The following is a 22759-nucleotide window of genomic DNA, read 5'->3' as shown; positions in this document are numbered from 1 at the left end:
AAGAAGTAGGTGGGATTAAAAGATCTTATTAAAAAAAAAACTGTAAATAGTTGATGATACTCATAGAGTCATAGTAAGTGCAGGTCCATACGCGTGCGTGAACAATGTGGTTTAAACACACACGTCTGTGTTGGCAATTACATCACTTCCATTAGCAGCGTTCATTGCACATTCGAAGTACGTTCAGACGAGAGTCTGCTGTCTCTTTCTCTAGACGAGCGGAGCAGTTCCGATGTTGATACATGATGAGAAAGATTGGAGATAGAAAGAGAAGATAATATATGATAGAAAGAAAGCAAATAGAAAATTTTCTCTTAGCTATTTGGAGTGAATGTGAGTGGCCCTAACTTACTGTAAGAATTGAGACGAGGAGTAGAATGAGAAATGTGGTAGAGTAATAATGAGAAAGGAGTGTAAACAGCTCCTTAGAAAGTAAGTAGTTTTAGAGATATCTCGAATGATACATAGAGAAGACTTTTAGAAAAGAGAGTCTTAAAAAGATATACTTTAGTTATTAAAACAATAAAAGTTCAGTTACGATTTTATTTGAATTATCTTCTCAAAAATAATGATTCCGATTGTAATCCACTTGACATGAAATTTACATGTTCGATGAATGATGCTCGGTTGTTCATATTTGGCTATTAAACTGGTTTTCTTCGTTCCAATGCAACACATGATTGAATTGAAGCGTTTGTGACCGAAAATTGATAAAAGTAGCCATTTAGGACCTAAATTCTATTAATTATATTAACTATTAAATTCCTTAATTCTAGTAATCAAAGCTTGAATATTCGTGAATGCTCTGAAAAATTAGTTTTAATTACATTCCTCAACTTGAAAAAATAAGATATGAGTGGACACGAAGAGAAAACACCAGTTGAAAGATGTTTGAGAGACGAACTAAAAGCAAAGAGTATTTTTTGTGTAAACGTGGAATATTTCAGTTTCAAAAAAACTCCAGAACGATGTTGAAGAAACAAATGATGAGCACGGAGCTGAGAGTGTTTTGGATGTAAAGGTGGAGTGGTGTAGTGCAAATATCCTATAGGAAGAAATGAGAGGGAGAGAGACTGATCACTGATGAGATGGAATCGGCCAATGCAACGAACCAATCAGAGTTACTGAAGGAGTAATTAGCGCAACCCGTAAATGTCTCTCTTCGCCAAATCCACATCCGTTCAATTTGGATAAACAGATCTAGTTGTGGTCTGTTTAGCATTGCCGCTCCTGCTCTGCACTTTGAGTATGCCCTCTCTCTCTCTCTCTCACTCTCTCTCTCCTATCTCTTCAACTCGTGAACTACCACTGAGAGGGTGAGTGGATAGTTCTACACTGTTAGTTATATATTAATTGATGTTTGCATATTGATATTGCTCATTTGCAGTGACTGGCTCGTTGGCAGGTAGTTGACGACTCTGTTTTGACTAATAACTGATTCACTTGTGTTACAGAAATTCATAGAGAGAAATTTTATCGAGTTAACAAAATAGCAATAACGAATCAAAATATTGTGTTTTTATCAAGAATGATGTAGAAGGAAATTGGAGAAAGTGTACTGCTATATCAATTAACAGCAAGGGAGAGAATTACTCTTCAATACCTGATCAGAAGTCGAGTTATTTTCTGTAAAAATCTATTTTTGCTGCAAAGCTACAAAAAAATTATACTTATTTTAGTACTCACTTAAACTGTTGAATTGCGATTGCCAAATAATATTAAGTCAGCCAACCAAAACTGAAAGTATTGCAGACGCGGAGAATTTTCAACCCAACTCGTATAAAACAGGATTGCCGTCTCTATTCCGTTCATGAAAGCAGCTTAGGAATTCACTTGATAACAGGATAATGTCTATGAAAAGTGGAGAAGCTTTCGGAAAATGCTAAATTTATTAGGTCTCTAATCCTTAGCTGTAATTCCATTCGCCAGAAATTCTTTTGACGCTTCCAATGGATGTTTGTCCATGATAGCATTTGGTGACTGTAATTTTTCCAATTTCTGTTCGTTGATCATTTATACCTCTGCATTTTTTCTCACTCTGTTATCTCATTCACTTATTTCACCAAGTGAACATTTGGTTTGATATTTTGATTTATTTTGCAAATTGCAGCTCACAAGTGAGAATAAAAAAATATTTCTATTTTGAAATCCATTTTTCATTTTGTTTTGGTAATAAGCACTTCGTTTTCTGCTGAGAAAAATGTAACTTCTTGTTTGTTTTACAGTGACAACTAATAATTTTCTTTACATTAAAAGCTTGAACGAATTTTGAATAGTACATCTTCAATTTTATTTTTATTTTTCATTACTATTATCAAGTAACTCAACAAATAAAAAAGCCTGTCATTCTATATAAGCTAACATTTATTTGGATTCAAACGAAGACATGGACAGAATAATATTTAATACGACATAATCATGCTTTCGCTTGAAGATTGTTAATGAAGAAAAGTTTGAAATATGTCATTCCTACCACGTTTCCTTATAATACGAGGATACAATTTCCTTATAGTACAAGATTACATAAAAGGTTTATTAGACACCTACTGCATAGTCCTACAATGTATCCCTCTTTCTCTATAAATTATTTTAATGGTGCGTTTTTTTCATGGAAATAAAGAATAATAATCATCGCTAGCATGAAAAACGGATTTTTATCTCCTTTCTTGATTTACAAAAATCTTAGTTATAGGGTAGAACAATTTTTATGATATGATTTATTAGATGGCATTATCAAGATTGGAGCGTTTTATTTCATAATACGATATTATACATATTACGATATACTTCTGTATCATGTTATTCCAGCCATATTTCATGTAATGAGAAATTCAATATTTATCTTTGCACGCCTCCCATCATTTTGGTTGAAGAAGCTACTCACTATCTGAGCAACAAATCTAGCTACGTAAATTTGACCATTTATCTCTTGAGAAATCACACACTTGGCAAAAACAAAGTTCGACTTTGCAAAATTCCTAGATCCAATGGAATGACTAGTAATTTATGGAAATGCTCATTCGCTGTAATAATGCTTGTCTACGAAAACGATGCTGGGAAATTAGCATCGAGGCAGCTTTTGAAAGTTGAAATGCTGTGTCGATTTGTGGTGGAGCGACTCTAGGTTAGAGTGGTGACCTACCTGCTTCCCATACTAACAAGAGTCTCCGCTCAGATAAGATTTCTCAATTGGGCAAACTGCGACCGAGAAGGTCGCGCGCGCCAGAGTGAAGAGTGAAAAATGCGAGCTGCGTTCTGTAAGCGCTCGCAAAACTGGATTTGCAAAACTAAAAATCGCAACCTGGTCAAGACAGAAAGGTCAGAGAGGAGGACTATTCGCGTAATGTTTCGTTTACGAGCTCCAAAGTTTCGAAATTATTATTCAACGACGTTGTTTCACCTTGCAGCTTTCCTCTTTGTTGATAAAGAAATTAATGCGTGAAAGATATGCCAACGGCGATTACGCTAGTCAACATTGCTTTCAACTTGAACATAATAATCACAATGTTCAACAATAATATTGAGGTGTAAGGCAAACCTTGTATGCCGTGATTATCAATGTACTTGAAAAGCCACAGTAATCTTTGCAGAGTTAATGGACAGCATTGATGTTGTGAGATACTGATTTCTTATGAATTGAATTGAGGTGTAAAAATTATTGCTACATTAATATTTTTCGAATACCTTGAGGCTCAAGCATCGATGTTGTCAAGTCAATAGATTGATTTTCTAGGCTTAAACTTGAAAAACGAATGTCTAATTGTTTTCCTAATTTAGAGTAAAACATTGATAGTGTATATAACCCTTGATTATGTGTTCTTATCTAATATTGTGTTATCAATTTCTCAGCGGTATGTAATTAGTGTTGAACAAAAATGTCCACTTATGTTTCTCAAGTTTCACTATTCATTGAAAAGTTTTTTGAATTCGTATTTAAGATTTTTCCATTCAAATCCATGCATCGAATCAATGCAAAGTTTGACCGTTCCCATTGGCCTGATTCACCTTATCAGAAAAAAGCTATGCAATCACTTGCATTATATACTACTTGTTTAATACGGAATAGTATACACTAGAATTACTATAACTGCAACTAGTCCAGTGAATATAGACATAAAAAGGAGGTGTGCTTGCCATTTATATTGTAGTTCTGATTTTTCAATATATTATTTGGGTACATAAGAGAAGTCCATAACCAATTTCTTCATACGAAATTTCCTTGCGCTAGATTCAGGGTGGCCCAAAAACCTCGTATTTTCGGCTCATTTTCCAGTTTTCAGCTATTTCTGCCAAATCTCGTAATCGGAAAGAAAACTTTGTTCCCACCTATTTTTCAGATTATGAAATTCTGAATGAAATGAGATCATTCGGAACTCTCCACCAATGTATAATTCAAAATCCCTCTGAGCGTATTTTTGTGCTCTACAATCTGACATCAGGTAGAGCGCTCTATCTCATATAGATTTCCAGGTACACCTGACAACAATGCTCCTTGTATTGTGAAAAGCACCTAATTTTCAGCTTCAACCATCATCACCAACTACATTGTTCTCACGTTGATATTTCGCACAATTACAGAAGCTCATGAGATTATGTTCTATGGGTATCATCTGTTAGATGCACTTCATTTCAATATTTCCTAGTTGAGAGGCGCGCTTAAGGACACCTCAAGGATAAAATTTCAACACTTATAACTTTTGACACAATGCTCAGATTTTATCGTACTACACTTCATTTTTCTCGGCTTGTAAAGGCGGTTCAAAATCATGCATCATAAGTCAAATTCGGTCGAAAAATGGAAAATTTATTGGTGAGTGTACTTAAGCCCATATTCCAATACACAAAAAATGGTCAATTTCTATATTCAAAGTGAAACATATTCAATATGTATCTTGGTAACCCCTTATTATAAAAATCATTACTTGATCTTGAAATGTACAATGGAATTTTCTCTTTAATCTGCTGTGAACGATTCATAAAAAAATATGTTCGTAAAGTGAGATTTGATTGTTGAAAGAAAGTGAAACATATTCAATATGTATCTTGGTAACCCTTATTATAAAAATCATTACTTGATCTTGAAATGTACAATGGAATTTTCTCTTTAATCTGCTGTGAACGATTCATAAAAAAATATGTTCGTAAAGTGAGATTTGATTGTTGAAAGAAATCCGGAAATTGTGGATATTTTCCTCATATTAACGGTTTTGGCAGTTCTATGATAGGGAAAAGTGATTTGAGATGGATTTTAGGCAACTGAGCTCGTAGAGGATGAATTTATCTGTAATTTGGAATCAATCGTGAGTTTCTATGATGTATCAGACTCGTTTTAGAAACTCTTGATCAGCAGTAAAATAGCGAAAAAAATAGGAGTGGCCGTAGTCGAGTGGATCAGATGCTGGCTTTATGATTCAGAGGTCCGGGTTCAAATCCCGGCCCGGGCAAGATTCTTATCTCGGGCCGCTCCCGTCCTTCAAATGGACACGTTAAACCGTCGGTCCCGGCTGTCTAAAAAGCAGTCGTTAGGTCATGTCAGAGGCCCTGAAATTGATCAGTTGCGACCTGAAAACTCTGACACCAGACAGACCTCATCCAGCTAGGTCACATGATATTATTATTTAGCGAAAAAGATGTAAAAACTGAAATCGCCATTTTTAAAATCTTTTGTAACTTTAGAATTGTATTGGAATCGAAAGTATTATTTATTGAAGTGGGTAGAGAGGGACAATTTTCACATCCTCACTGGATTTGGAAATTTTATCAGAAGTATTTCACAAGACATGCAGCTTTGAATATAGAAATTGGCCATTTTTTGTGTATTGGAATATGGGCTTAAGTACACTCAACAATAAATTCTCCATTTTTCGACCGAATTTGACTTAGGATGCATGATTTTGAACCGCCTTTACGAGCCGAGAAGAATGAAGTGTAGTACGATGAAATCTGAGCATTGCGTCAAAAGTTATAAGTGTTTGAAATTTTGATCCTTGAGGTGTCCTTAAGCGCGCCTCTCCACTAGGAAATACTGAAATGAAGTGCATCTAACGGGTGTTACCCATAGAACATAATCTCATGAACTTCTGTCATTGTGCGAAATATCAATGTGAGGACAATGTAGTTGGTGATGATGGTTGAAGCTGAAAATCAGGTGCTTTTCACAATACAAGGAGCATTGTTGTCAGGTGTACCTGGAAATCTATATGAGAGAGAGCGCTCCACCTGATGTCAGATTGTAGAGCACCAAAAAACGCCGAGAGGGATTTTGAATTATACATCTAAATGGTAACAATCGGAAGATATTGTTGATCAAAAACTAAAATTCATCAAAATTGAATTCTACTCATTTTTGAAAAATCATAACTCAGTACTCATTGGAGATAGAGAGTTCCGAATGATCTCATTTTATTCAGAATTTTATAATCTAGAAAAAAGTCAAGAGCAAATTTCTCTGTCCGATTTCGAGATTTGGCAGAAATAGCTGAAAACTGGAAAATGGGCTGAAAATACGAGGTTTTTTGGCCACTCTGTATCTAGCACAAAGAAGTTTTGCATGAAGAATTCGGTTTTGGACTTCTCTTATGTACCCAAATAATATATTAAAAAATCAGAACTACGATATAAATTGCATGCACCAATGTATATAGTGACTGGTCTTAACACACTTCTGAACATTTTATAAAGCTCGAGATGACTTTGTAAAGTGCACGCCCAGCGATGAGCAGAGACCAGTGAGTTGGAGGCTTTCTTCATTCTCAGCTTTTAGTGGCGATCCAACTCCAATAATGGAGTGCGCTATTCAGGCCAACTGTTGGTTACTGTAGTGGAATTCACTTTGAGCTGCCAGCGTTACTTATAAATAGCATCAATGCTTTCTATTCAAATAATGCTGACAGTTTAAAGTGAATGTTACTATAGGATCGCTCACTTGGTCAGTGGTATCTCCGACTCTTCCTCCTTCTTCAGTGCTCACAACTACAATATGCACGTATCATGATGATTCGACGTATATTTGCTTAAAGAGGCATGATTAATAGTGGAGTGCGAAAAAAGCCGAGGAATTGTAGCAATATGAGAGAATGTTTGAAGGATTTCAATAGCATATATTGTCATAAAACTGTTCTTTAACGCCAATACAATGTGGACGATAAAAACAAAGAATCTCATATTCGATGAAAACAAAAAGTAAAAGAAATAACAGAAAACGTAGTGGACGTTCCTCTGAAACCTTATACTACTGTTTCATGTACTGCAGCAGCTATACTTGTCCATTCACCTACTTTTTCTACTTTGTTAGGTAGTTTGCATCTAAAACCTTCAAAGCTATCAACAAACGATCACTTTTACTACTCATGATAGGTATATCAAAATTCATAAGACATGTATTCTCATTTATACAATTGAATTTGAATTTTCTGGCAGTTGAACTGTTTGATATCCGAAAAGTAATTACAATATTGAAGGAATTCTTGCCAAATACTTTTTGTATTCACTATTTGATTGAAAACACACATTATCATTCAGGTACAGAATCCTTGGTCTTAAGTAATGCACAGTATGTTGTGAATGCAATTGGAATATCCAAAATTTTGTGATTTCCATCATTCAAGAGCCTTATATCTATAATATTATTCCAAGTTTTATTCGAACGTACTATATTTTTATGGTTCATCAACTTGATACCAAGTTATTCATTTTCTGAAGCAAGTATGAAAAGTAAATGAATATGATTGAATTTTTATATCATTTCACAAAATTTCTCAACTGGCCCTCACCCTATTATTTCTAATTGTTTAATAAGAGAGAGTTGTTAAAAACTCCTCTCATGATTTGTATCATGATTTGTATCATCGCTAACTAAACTTTAAAACTTGCAAATTATTTTTGTACGTTGCTCTCTGCGTAACTCCATCACCAGATTGATATGAACCAATTTATCACGCATACTCAACACACAAGAAAGCAGATAAAAACAAGTTTGTGTTGGAACAAGATGATGCGTGAAAAACGAATGACTGAACAGTAGCAGTGATCGATTACAGCCAATCAACAAGTAAATCATGATAATTATTATGCCTGAGATTTGCATAATTTTTAGTGCAGAAATTGATTTCTACTAGCAGGGGTCATTCTTGTATCTTACATTAGATTTGAAAAAAAACTATGATTTAGAAGATTGATAGTCAACGATAAGGATCAAAGAATAGCTAGAAGCCGAATGATGTTTGAAATTAGCATAACTTGTTTTTGTCGCTGCATTATTATGATTTCACCTGCGAAGCGAACGGATTTACCGGTTACTGAAAATGTGTGTCTTCCAATATTTTTCAAGCGAAAGAGTCTTAAGTCGAATACTTATTGACTTAACTGTCCAATAAGTAGCTAAGGGAGGTCAACAATGACAAAATGACTGCAAAAACTGTTATTAGTGAACCTTTGAAACTTTTTCAAACATTATCAAGTGGGTTCATAGATTTTTCCAATGAATGTAAATGTGGCACATACCTTAAAAGCTTATAATCATTGTAAACTATTGAAATATTTCTTAGAGTTACTCTAAAATAGGCTCTCTATAACCAGAAACTTAGTTGGGGAAAATATGAGATTATTCTCAATTGAATCCAAACATTGTCCGTACTTTCTTAGCTCCGCTTATGATTACGGTTTATTGACAATTAACTTAATTAGCTGACTTTTGCATTATTTTCACATGTTTTGGTCACACAACTCTTAAACAATTTGCCTTCTCTAGCCTGCAATTTGATTGGACATTGATTTTTTAATGGAAATTAAATTTTTTCAGACTGGTTAGCACAATTAATTTCCCTTTAATCATCATGGCTATTGTAACCTTCAATTTCATTCCTTCTGTGATCGTTTTTGATCCTCTTCTTTATAATTGCAATTCGAGTCATCATGCATTGTTATTTAATGCAAACTGAAAATTATATCATGACTGACATTCAATATGAACTTTTAATAACCTGGTATATCCAAGTCGGAGTTAGAACTTTTCTCATTCATCTAAAAACTGGTTCATAAAATTTTAGCGGTAATAAAAAACAATGAAAATTGATAGCCTGTCGATAAATACAATAATTATTGCATGACACGCCTTTACTGTTCGAAACCATGTATTTATGAGCTTGAGGTGATCATTAAGCGATCCAAATTGATGTGAACACGTTTTACAACTGATAACTTAGGTTATTAGGTATATCAATTTATATTTCGTACTTTAACAAGTAAGGACAACCGCTCACCCATGTATTAAATTATTGGATGAACTCTCTCAAGCCGAGCTGGTATGATATTTTGGATGACCTGAACAGTTTTTTTATTCATCCTCAAGAAAAATTTTCAAGTTCCCGTTTATGGAACGACATACGAGAATCTCGTTTTCAATCAGTATAGTATAGGTAGAATCCTAGAATTATGTACAGTTCTTCCCTCTACTATACAAGATGAATAGGCTTACTTGAAAACCTATTTATTAAAAGTTATTAAATATCAAACGCCTCACCTACAGAAAATTTCTTCAGGATTGAAATCTGTTGATTAAAAATCTTGTTCATCTTATAAGAGGGATTGAAATCCTTGCAAGCATTTGAGTATGCATGAGTCTTGTTAGAAAATTCATCGCTCTTCCCAAATAAGCTTCTTGTTATTTTCTACCAGTGGTTGTTCCAGTGAGGAGTAGCATAGACGATTTCACTTCAAATAGTGAATTTTCGACTTGAAGAGTTTTTAGCGAGTGCTCATGGAATTTTCAAGATTTATATTATAAGGAAAATATACCTTACATGCATACACATAAATTATATCTTTGTAGTAGGATGCAATAAGTAACAAAAACCGCACCTAAATTGAGTTTATCTCGTAATTTAATGAAATATTTTCGTGAAATATCCCACTTTTCCTGTTTCTATGAGATGGATTTACACCCGCGTTCACATCTTTGTATTCTTGGTTTTTTTTAGTATCCGTATCCCTTATCAAATAATTTTGAGTACCTTCCAAAGATGCCTTGCTGCCTATACAAGATGAAACTCGTATAGTCGTATTACTCTTCTATAACCAGTGAATTCCATCGATTTGAGGATTCAGTATAATCTGTGATAAATGGAATTGGAATGTAATTGGCATGAAACTGTTTTCCAGAACAGTTTCAACAAATTTTTAGCTTTTCAATTTAAAAAATGTACAATTTCTATCTATCTCATATAAACTATTTTTCATCCATAAACTTTGATAATCATATCTTAAATATCTTATAATAAACCAATAGTTTATAAAGATAGTGACTACGAATAACTCGTATGTAGTCTCATTCCAACGACCCAAAGTAAATCTTGAATGTTAAAACTGATAATGACTAGACGTTTCGGACTGACCTGAAGTCAAGGATATCAGATATGCACAATCAAAGCGCTGATTAGCGATGGTGCAATTTTCAGACTTGGTTTGACTTGCGAAAAATTCCAGACCAGCGATCCGAATGCAGATCCTTACATCAACATTTCAGCGAACAGATGGTTCGGCGCCTTGATCTCTCCAATGTTTACAATGGATTCTCTGATGAAATGATCAAACATGTTTGCTGTGCCGAGTGCCGACTGCAGATCCGGGTCTGGATTGGCAACTATTTGAAAAAACATCGGTGCTGAGTTTATTTCGACATAGATCTGTCTTCAAATTTCTTCTTATGTGCGATTTTCAAATCAAGCTACATCTTGAGCTTGATAACTTTTTGAAGTTAGGTACCTTGAAAAAACTTTCTAGGTCTCTCACTCATGTATGTGTGGAGTAACAGCTCTTCAGAACTAGAGAAGTTGAGTAAAAAATCTGTCAGCGACGAATGTGGTACACATCAATCAATGCCTCATTAACATTAATAAGGCGGTTGACAAATTGGATTCTTTCTAATAATCTCTTTAAAAAGTGATTGATTGATTAATTCCAACAGATTTTGTGTTGACATAATTACTGAAAAACAATGGATTTGTTCAAAACGTAGAAATGTAAGAAGTATTTCAATTTTGTTATAGTCATCTCGTGGAGTTTGGATTGAAGACAAATTCGTTATCGATGCATCAAGTATCACAATTTGGTAACTGCATAGCAGTTTTTTAAGATTTTGATAAAAATACGATGAAAACACGAGTTCAAGAACTATTTTATAGCATTGTTCATTAACAATAGAAAGATCATTCTATTCAATGCATTGATGTTGGAAATTGTATCTTAAATAAATAACTAAACATTTTTCCAATTAGAAATGTTTTATTGGTAATAAATCATCTATTAGCAATATCTATAAGCAATTGCAGCAAATATTGAGGACATTGGAATATCAATGTATGATTCAAGAGTCTTGAATATATTGATGGTTATGATGTATGTAAGAAAAAGTAACAAGAAAGTATCCTGTGTGAAAACTGTCAATATTCTTGAACATTTACACATACAGTATCTGAGCAAAGAGCTGTTAAGCTTTATTCAGTTGAAGCGTGCAATCAAGCGCTCTACTGGACATTGGTCATCGATAATAGCCGCCACGATGAACAAATCAACTTAGATCATCGGTGTGTAAACAAAGAGCTCCGCTTCTTTCTCTCCGCGCACTCAATCACGCGGGAAACTTTGATTTGACGGTTGAGAGCATCGTGAAAGAGAGAACAGAACACCTGTTGGCCAGAGTGATTTACAAAGACTGATTACCTCCACCTCAAAGACACAGCGATGATTATTGGTTGGGGTGAGATATTTTTGTTTCCTTTGGACTCGGAGAAGATACGATGTTGATAATCTGTGAAGGGTGGGATATTTTTGTCTTCTTTGATGTCATTAAAGAGGGTAGCTCGATAGATATGAAAGGGTTGTTTTATTCTTCTTTATAGGTTGAGTAGAATGCGAGCTGCTCACTGTTTTTCCGGCCATTAAAGCAGGCAGTTTCCTATCCATTTAGAAGATAGCTGACGAGTCAGTGGACTGTTAATCGCATATTGCATGCCACTGCTATCCTCTTGATGTGCTTCTCCCCTTTCTGGTCATCACGACATTTATCTTTTTCTTCTTCCTGAATCGATCGTCCGTTTTGTTTTCAGCGCTGACCACACGGATCTGATGAGTGCACTCAGTAGAGATCACATAGGTTCATAGTCGGTGAACTGTTGCTCTGCAGTTTGAGAGCGCTGAACTAGAAGAATGCGTTCGCATGTGGAAATAATATATCTCCAGCGGGATCTTTCTGTGCTAAGGTTCACTTGACTGTATGGCGACTAGGATGCAGAATCCTCATGTTTGGACCAGAATAGAAATGTTTTGCTGCTGTTGTCGATATTGCTGTAACCTGTAACCTGTGACCTTTTGATCAGCATTTGCATGCCTATTTGTAGACTAGGGGTTGAAGGTAGAGTATTTGTGTATCTTTGAGAAAAACAACAGTTTCTACAAAAATGTACTTTATCATGCTCTACCTTTTAGGTCCAACTGATAGTTAGACAAGTCTAGAAACTTATTCATCCAAATTCTGATTAATCTTTTGGTGAGATGTTTAACATCTCATCATCTTTTGTCGATGGCTAGACTGATGATGGTTGATGAATGACAACTTTGAACTTGATTTGTTCCCAATTTCCTATACAGTACAGAGTTGATTCAAACGCAAATGAATAAAAAATCTTGTGAATCAGTAGCAATGAAAATGGTAAATATAATTTTTTTGGTTTTTCAATTATTGTCAAGATAATGAGTAGTATAGATGTATAGAATCTGCATTATTATTTATATATGTAATAGAAATGTTGTGAGGTAGAAGAATATTGATATTTCTGAAAAAATGGTTGGTAGCGAATAATTCTCTCAGGGACGTTATAAATGGGATGCCAATATGTACTAGCTGTCTTGATAGGTGAGCTAGTACACCATTCTATTGAATGCCCAAGCTCCAATTACTATGTTGAAGGCTCAACAGCAATTTATCAACTTTCATCAACTTGGAGTTGTGTCATTACATTCCAAAAATTATATCAATTTCGCTCATTTCAGTCATTCTAGTATTAACTGCTTCAGGTCGGTTATTTTAATAAGATGGATCTTATAAAGATAATAACCTATTAAAATATATCTGTTTAAAAGGTGTTTTTCTCGTTTCCACAAAGTATTTTATCCCATTAAAATCTCTGTATCAATTATTGAAGCAATACATTTTCCATACACCTTACAGAATATTCTAGAAATTATATCATAATTGAAAAAATAATGGATTAGCTAATTATTTATAGTAATTCCACGGATTATCTTCACTCATAGAGATAATCGATCTGCTATGGAGAGTCAATACCATTCAGAGAATTAATTAATTGTTGGAAAATATTTTGTCATAAATAAAGTATGCTGTTTTGAATAGAAAATACATTTAATATTTCTTGCAATTTTGTATCATGTTAATAATATGGTAATTATTTGTTGAATGCAGAATGCTGCTCTCATTATGATGATGTAATGAGCAATAACATACATGAGGTTGTATAGTGTTTAGAGTATATTACAGTGGAAATAGCGATGGATCTTGAATGTCCACTCTAATGGAATAACACCAAAATACTGGTCCTTGAAAGGAAATTGAAAAGGATATGAAATACTGTTTTGCTTCAACAAGCAGAATCAGCATTGTAGTGGATATTAGAAGGTCACTCTTACATTCAAGTTGCTAAGCATAACCAAAGATGTGAAAACTATGGATCTTCCTGGTGACCCGCTGTCAATATATTATTCAATTTTATGCCACATAAAGTATTCTAGGTATTTTTTATTTTTAATCACACATATTAAATCCACTACAACTCCAGCCCTCACATAATTCAACTCATAGCTAATTGAGTCATCGTAAACAAGTATTCATTCATTTCTTTCTCCAAACTTATTAATTGATGAATATGGAATAGTTCGTTTATTCGATTATGTTTTACTGGGAGAGTATTTTACAATAAATTATTGGGATCGTAATCTTTTATACTGCCAGTGAGCATAGAATGTAACATTAACATTCTATACCCTCTGTATACTACTTGCAATCTTATATTTTCCAAATGTTTTGAAATCATTATCATTTTATTTCACTATTATTGATTTCTCCATTACTGTTTGATCTAGACTAATTACTATCAAGCAATATGGAAATGAATTTGTATTGAAATAATCAAGAAATCTATTCAAATAATTGCGGATGATTAAGTTTCAGAATGGCAGGATATCAGTTTGAAATCTCTAGGCTTATCAAGTGAAATAAGTTGTAGTAAAAAAATATTTCTCTACCACTACGTTTCGGTAACAGATACAATATGCAATATATTGGAACGGATATTGATAATGATAATGATCGATAATAATCAGCACTTGATGTGTTTACACTCCCAAACATTTATATTTTTGTTACTACTATTATCTCAATTAAAACTGGTACGTTGATTATTGTTTGCATGGAGCCACATGGAACATTGGAATCTCGTCCTGATGTCGAATGCAGATCAGCTTTATCGGTGAAAACAATAATTCGCATCCTACAGTTGGGTTCACTTTCTATCGGCATCAGTTGAATGAGAAGCATTCATGTTATTCATTAGGAATTCTGACAGTTTAGAGTGAATTTGCTTTGACTAGCATTATCCGAACTCACACCTCAGGACGAGACCGATATCGACAAATTGACATTTTGATAGTTGGCCACTATTATCTAGTGTGGCAATCCGGAAATTGTTAATCGGAAATCCAGGCGGATGTGACAGGTGAGCTGTATGGTGATATTTGTCCGCAGTTCCAATCTGTTAGAGAAACTTGCTACCAAATTCGAAATTGTTTGATATTTGCAATCGGTTCCAACTACGGTAATGATTGATGAAAGAGGTAAGCGACGTGTTTGTTGTGGTTATCAATGAATTCCATAACTGGAACAATAAAGCTGGTTTTAGTGTGGAGATTAACGCCAGAGCGAGTAGTCACGCCCCGTTGCAAAACATGTTCGCTTCGTATTGGTTTTAACTAGTGCGTTGTCATGTTGGGTAGTAATTTGGTAGTTGAACCATGTGGAATATCAGGACAAGACTAGTTAACAGTGATTTCACTTATATGAGGTCTTATTGATTAGGAAACTCCACCGGTAAAAATTATCAGTTTTTTATACAGATCTTCCACTTCCAGTGCCATACTAAGATTCATGAACTGCCATGAGAGGTATGGTAAAATCAGTAAGAATAAATTCATGCTTATGACCGCCTGTAATAAAATTCCAACAGTATGTTTATTTCAATATGCTTTTCTCTTTTTCAACTCTTTAAACATAGTTTGAACATCTCAAAACTTCAATTCCATAAAGCAGACTCCCTTTTCACGACATCGCCATGATAGGCTTAGTGAAAGATTGAAATTCATGATACTCTGTTCAGCTTCTTTAAAGAGTCGTTTATTGATACCAGCTATTTCAAAGTGCGATGTTTTTGAATCTCCAACGATTTGAGTAAAATTCATCTGAAATCCCGGAATCGTTCGAATTAATATATTTTCTGGCAGCGATTCTTTTGGCAGGGAAACAGCTCTGGTCGGATTGGCAGTTCTATCATTAAAAGCTCGTAGAATCTAATCGACTCTATCTGTTTTGACGACGTTCAGTTTTATAGCAGCAATAATAAAATTTAAATGCAACGTGTATGATGAAGGAGACACGAAAATCAAAACATTAATATTAGAATTGCTGAGTTTTTTATGGAGAAGTGAGCTCAAATTGAGTTTAATGCTGCAGATGAAAATATTTAAAACATTATTATCATTATTGTTCTCAATAATACAAAATTAAAATTCTCATGATCAAGGAAATTCAAGGTCCTTGTCAAGAGCAACGCAATTGAAATGCATTCATAAACAATTACTGTTATTATATCAATTCAACCTTGTAACATTATGTACTTGCAAAAGACAGCTTCCACACAAACCCCATTGTTACGACTTCAAGAGGTAAAAAAATGGGAGATAATCTGAAGAAAAAGTACGAGAATGGAAGAGAATAAAATTGAAAGAGGAAGATCCGGCATTGTTTTGCGAACGCTGAATGATGATATAAAGCAGCGGTTGTTGTAATAAAAATGGTGAAGCGCGTTTAGCCTTTAGCGGCGGTGACAGAGCAGTGCTGCAGTGCAATGACTGGCCTTTAAGAAGCCACCGGATGCTGTGCTAAAATTCACCTTTAAGCTTCCTATAAATATCATCTATATATCTCTCCAGTTGCATCCAGTTTACGATTCAAATGTACGCATTGAATACTTGCGGCAAGTGATGACTTGCGGTCGCCAGGTTTATGACTTCCTGCAAAAGACTTGAACGATAAAGAATTGATGGAAGTTGCTCGTAATGCGTCGTAGTCACTGTTTGAATCCTTGGTCACAAATTGATTGTTCGCTGGTATTCAGGTTTCGGTTTGGTGGGTCAATCCGGCTAGGTTTGTTCTCCATATGAAAAATTGTAGACTGTTCAAGAACTGGTTAAATTTTTAATTTATTCAGACTTTATTTGATAGAGGTAAGAATCACATATTACAAGATACTTAATATTCTGACTCCTACATTGCACTATCGAGTGCAACAATATTATTCATTTAAACCAATTCTCATTTGAATTCACTGTTCAGTATTAGAATGAACATTTTTGTTAGCTTCCAACTTGGCTACTTTAATTAATTACAGCATTGATAAACTAGCATACAATATTCATCATGGGTTATTTAATGTTATCTATTAATGACTCGAGATAGTTGTAATATACATCTTATTGTCATGCTGTTGGCATGATTCAAGCCGACAGAAAACTCTCAATCTAATTAAATAGTTTAGAATCATGTTTCTGAATCTTCAAGATCCTTCAGGACTCAGGAGTCCAGATTGTCAATTTCCTATTCCTAGCTTTGAGTCCAGCTATGAATTTCCTGAAAATTGAGGATCAATATTTAGCTAGAGGTTGCCTTTGACATTGATTTATTGAATGTTTTCTCTTAATGAAAATATGGCTTTGGAATGAAAAATCTATAGCTATTTTATGATTTTATTGATAAGTAAACAAGTCAATAATTCGACTTCAGATACATATGAGTGCATCTTGATTGAATACATTAACATGAAGAGCTCTGGCACCAGACCTGAGATAGCCAGTTCATGATATTCATTTATTTCACCTGCAATCCAGAATATCGTACAGTCTTTCATTTCGTACAACTTTTCAATACTATGTTGTGTTTAATGTCTTGTCATTATTCATAATATTATTATACTGATTGATTAAAAATGAATGTCTCAATAAATCTCATTCATGTCGATGAAGCAACGTTTTATGTAAACGGTAATGTAAATAAGAATGTTCGTATACGGGGAAGCGAAAACTCCCATCAAAGTAAACGGTTTCTTATGCATTCTTACAAACCATTGTGTATGAACCCTACGTGTTAGTAGATATCCAAGGAGGCGCAAAGGAGGGCGCATGAAACACTTATATTACACCTTCATAAACATTTTTATGCTTTTGTAAGTAATTTGAAGTGGAACCTGAATGTGTGCATAGTTTTTTCAAATAAATATAAATGTTTAAAATTGGGACATTAATTTTGTATTTTGATTATGCTAGAAAAGCAATTTATGCATGTACCAATGTTAGTATCTATTTGATATTGTCGAACAATGTTATTACCTACCCATTCATCAAATTCTGAAATGATTTTTTCGTGGGTTTCAGCTTCTCCACATGGTGGTTGGCGGGGACCTGCCATGTAGCAAGGAAGAGGCGGCCTCTTTAGCTGGCATCCAGCTGAGGATTGAGGAATCGTGGGGTCGCCCTGGTCTACTCTCTCCCGATGATCCCAACACACTCAAGCCAATCTCAGAGGATAAGGTATTCATTTTCATCATTTATTACAAGATGATATTGATAGAGTAACAATAGAAGGATTTATATCCGTATTTTCGTCGTTGATTCAAGTTCCAATACCAATACTGAACACTTCTGGAATATTGGAGACTTTGGTGATCACTGTGAAGATAATTCATCACGTTGAAAATCTATGCTCACTCTATCTATAAGATAATGATGTGATGAAAGATCAAATATTTATTAGTAGACTCCAAGCATGGAATGAAGTGATAGCAATTATCTTTGATAAAATTCATATTTGAATATGTTCAGCTTTCATACTATTTTCACAAATCGAAATTATTTTTAGTGATTTAGGTAATATGATCCAATATTCAATACAGAATATTATATCCTATGCAAATCATAGACATTGAAGGACCTCTCCAACAAATTATCATTGAATAGTATGTCCTAGATTTCATAATACAGTGTTTTAGCAATATAGGTTACAAAGGTAAAAGATTGTTTGGGATGAGATACTTGCAATCTGATGAGAGGATGCATGCAGAGTTGGTAACAGAAAATGACAAATTTGAACAGTTGCCCTGATGGAAACGAGCTAAGCTTGAATTCATCCAATAAAACAGCAAATTGCAATACTGAAGAAAACTTTGTTGTAATATTCTGCGCTATTAGAGCAATGTTAAATAAGCCATGGATGCTTTCGCATCATACAACTCTATTGTTATTCTGTATAATTAAATCAGTTTCTGCAGCAATGGGTTTGAATGATTCATATTATTTATCGTGAAATAACAATTTCCAAGTTTATGATGAATCATGAATGATCAATATTCAAGATAGAGCAGACCCATTTCATTAACTTGAGGTCGACGAGTGAGCAGTTAGGAAAACTCTGATTACATTTTCCGAAATTGTATCAGATATTAATCATTTATTATTCATGTATGTATAATTTATATGAAGAGTAATGGAAAAATAATTACGAAATTGAACTTCACCTCTCATAGCAGCTGTCTTGATACATCACTGTACTGTGAATTGGGAGAGGCCTTGTTCTACGGATATCAAAAAAGCCGAAAGAAAAATAACAGAGTAATTAGAATAATTTTTCCGCTAATCCATCTAAAGAAACCCCGTAATACTTTCATAGTAGTCATCTCAAGAACATTTTATTAGTAATTCCATGATAATTATTATAAGAAGGTTAGAATTTCTCCTACAACTATGAGTCAACCCATAATCATTATTATGCACCAATCTCACGCAAATGAACATCATCTTTCACTGACAAGAATTGAACTAAGCGCCACGGTATCTGTCTAATTGATGAGACTATTATTATCTCAGACTATTTATTATCTCTGCATATTACTATGAAAATAAAAATCGAAAACGGTTCTCCCGCTACTATTAAAAATTGGTTGGAGCAAGACTTCCTTTGAAAAAAGAATTGGTTCAGAGATTTTCATAGCAATCAAAACGACTCACTATAGTTTCAGTTCACCGATCAAAATTTCTCTCACTTTGTTATCCAACCTTCAATTCCTCACGTGAAGTGGCATCTCTTCTGATTCATGCAATAAATAGACACAAGTCCAAAAATTTACTGTCATTCTCTCAAATACTCTCGTGAAACTGAATAACAATTTCAAAGAAGCAGAGGTATTGTGATTTACTGCTCCAATCATGAAAGTTCCGTTAGTGGTTTGCTTTGTAGTGTTGAGGTTGTTGGTGTCACGCCACCATCATTTCCTAGCTCCACTATTATTTTTCTGTACTTTTATGGTCACCCCTTTCGCTCCGCTACATTTCACTTAGTTCAGGAAATGTCACCACTCGCGTCCGTCCACCTTACAGCAAAATACATTTCTTGTTGCTGCCGCTGAGGGAATCACTGACCCCACTTTCAAGACTCTCTCGTGCTCACGAAATACAGTTGGAAATATCACAGAAATCCTGAAGTATAGCTTCTATATATTGCAATACTGATGGATAATGTATTCGTCGTTTGTCTAAATGATTTAGTCCGAGGAAAATCTTAAGATTAGTCGAAATTATGTGCATAAAATACAAAGTCTAAGAATGCTGTCATGATTCGAATAAAGAAGATTTTTTTAATGAGCCTCATTCACATTTATCCAATATACAGAAATCAAACCCAGCATGGGAGATGCAATGCGTCATTTTTCAAATGGGGACTTGGAGACTCCCCAGTATGTGACTGTGGGGCGATGGAGCAGACAGTGCACCACATTATATTTGAGTGTGAGAGACGTGCCTACCTGGGCGAGGCTAACGACTTCACTGTAGCCAATCCCCAGGCAATATAGTATATTTCATCCCTCGACGTGCACTTATAAAAGTGTGAAATTTTAAAAATTTGACAAAAAATGCCATACGCTGAATAAATAATACAGTAATCAATATGTATTTTAATTCCATACAATATAAGTTAAATTGAGTTCATATCATATCATATGGGCTTGAGAGATAATAGAATCATAATATTGAATGATTCGATCAAAATTAATTGTATTAAATACATTTGTCAAGGATTCTTATGTGAAACATTGTCAACTGAAGAGAATTATAAATGAACTAGATTTAGACTATTAGGATCTACTATCAAGATCCTCTACTATTAGGATCTATTATGTCCTTTTGTAAGTGCAATTAAAATGTTTTCCATTGTTTCTGAAAAATAATAAATGTCTTTTCAACAATAATGAATTCAATCAAGGACCAGCTTCATTCCTTCTTCTTCTCCTTCTTTTGACTTCCTCGGTATATACATGATTGCCTGTTCCGGTCTTTGAAGTAGCCTTTGGAAAGAAAAATAACAGAGTAATTAGAATAATTTTTCCGCTAATCCATCTAAAGAAACCCCGTAATACTTTCATAGTAGTCATCTCAAGAACATTTTATTAGTAATTCCATGATAATTATTATAAGAAGGTTAGAATTTCTCCTACAACTATGAGTCAACCCATAATCATTATTATGCACCAATCTCACGCAAATGAACATCATCTTTCACTGACAAGAATTGAACTAAGCGCCACGGTATCTGTCTAATTGATGAGACTATTATTATCTCAGACTATTATCTCTGCATATTACTATGAAAATAAAAATCGAAAACGGTTCTCCCGCTACTATTAAAAATTGGTTGGAGCAAGACTTCCTTTGAAAAAAGAATTGGTTCAGAGATTTTCATAGCAATCAAAACGACTCACTATAGTTTCAGTTCACCGATCAAAATTTCTCTCACTTTGTTATCCAACCTTCAATTCCTCACGTGAAGTGGCATCTCTTCTGATTCATGCAATAAATAGACACAAGTCCAAAAATTTACTGTCATTCTCTCAAATACTCTCGTGAAACTGAATAACAATTTCAAAGAAGCAGAGGTATTGTGAATTACTGCTCCAATCATGAAAGTTCCGTTAGTGGTTTGCTTTGTAGTGTTGAGGTTGTTGGTGTCACGCCACCATCATTTCCTAGCTCCACTATTATTTTTCTGTACTTTTATGGTCACCCCTTTCGCTCCGCTACATTTCACTTAGTTCAGGAAATGTCACCACTCGCGTCCGTCCACCTTACAGCAAAATACATTCTTGTTGCTGCCGCTGAGGGAATCACTGACCCCACTTTCAAGACTCTCTCGTGCTCACGAAATACAGTTGGAAATATCACAGAAATCCTGAAGTATAGCTTCTATATATTGCAATGCTGATGGATAATGTATTCGTCGTTTGTCTAAATGATTTAGTCCGAGGAAAATCTTAAGATTAGTCGAAATTATGTGCATAAAATACAAAGTCTAAGAATGCTGTCATGATTCGAATAAAGAAGATTTTTTTAATGAGCCTCATTCACATTTATCCAATATACAGAAATCAAACCCAGCATGGGAGATGCAATGCGTCATTTTTCAAATGGGGACTTGGAGACTCCCCAGTATGTGACTGTGGGGCGATGGAGCAGACAGTGCACCACATTATATTTGAGTGTGAGAGACGTGCCTAACTGGGCGAGGCTAACGACTTCACTGTAGCCAATCCCCAGGCAATATAGTATATTTCATCCCTCGACGTGCACTTATAAAAGTGTGAAATTTTAAAAATTTGACAAAAAATGCCATACGCTGAATAAATAATACAGTAATCAATATGTATTTTAATTTCCATACAATATAAGTTAAATTGAGTTCATATCATATCATATGGGCTTGAGAGATAATAGAATCATAATATTGAATGATTCGATCAAAATTAATTGTATTAAATACATTTGTCAAGGATTCTTATGTGAAACATTGTCAACTGAAGAGAATTATAAATGAACTAGATTTAGACTATTAGGATCTACTATCAAGATCCTCTACTATTAGGATCTATTATGTCCTTTTGTAAGTGCAATTAAAATGTTTTCCATTGTTTCTGAAAAATAATAAATGTCTTTTCAACAATAATGAATTCAATCAAGGACCAGCTTCATTCCTTCTTCTTCTCCTTCTTTTGACTTCCTCGGTATATACATGATTGCCTGTTCCGGTCTTTGAAGTAGCCTTTGGAAATTAAAATGTATCTTGATAATCGTCTCCAGTTTTGAGACCACCTTTTCTTAGGTCTTGGACCTAATAGGTCTCTTACCTGCTGGTTTATAATTGAATTTATGTGCGCTTTCCATCTACTTCGATTTTTTTTATTTCTTCATTCAGTGGCTTAACCTTAAGCTCCGCTCGAATCACCTCATTTCGGAGGAGATCCAATCTTGTGCATCCCTTCACACTTCTAAGGCAAAATGTCTTTTCATCAAGATTGAATTCAATCAAGAACCAACT

At 34.4% G+C, this 22759-nt stretch overlaps 1 protein-coding gene across 1 annotated transcript in view; it reads left to right on the top strand.

The window, feature by feature from the left end:
• Positions 1–22759, top strand: part of LOC111050143 — a 565154-nt gene that overhangs the window by 405622 nt on the left and 136773 nt on the right. Inside the window, exon 28 of the mRNA XM_039426978.1 lies at positions 17773–17928. Within this exon, the coding sequence (XP_039282912.1) occupies positions 17773–17928 (156 nt within the window). The remainder of the gene's footprint in view (positions 1–17772; positions 17929–22759) is intronic.

The sequence above is a fragment of the Nilaparvata lugens genome, chromosome 4 (assembly GCF_014356525.2).
Source record: "Nilaparvata lugens isolate BPH chromosome 4, ASM1435652v1, whole genome shotgun sequence".
In the NCBI taxonomy this organism is placed as follows: Eukaryota; Metazoa; Arthropoda; class Insecta; order Hemiptera; family Delphacidae; genus Nilaparvata; species Nilaparvata lugens.
This window is presented reverse-complemented; position numbering and strand designations above follow the sequence as displayed.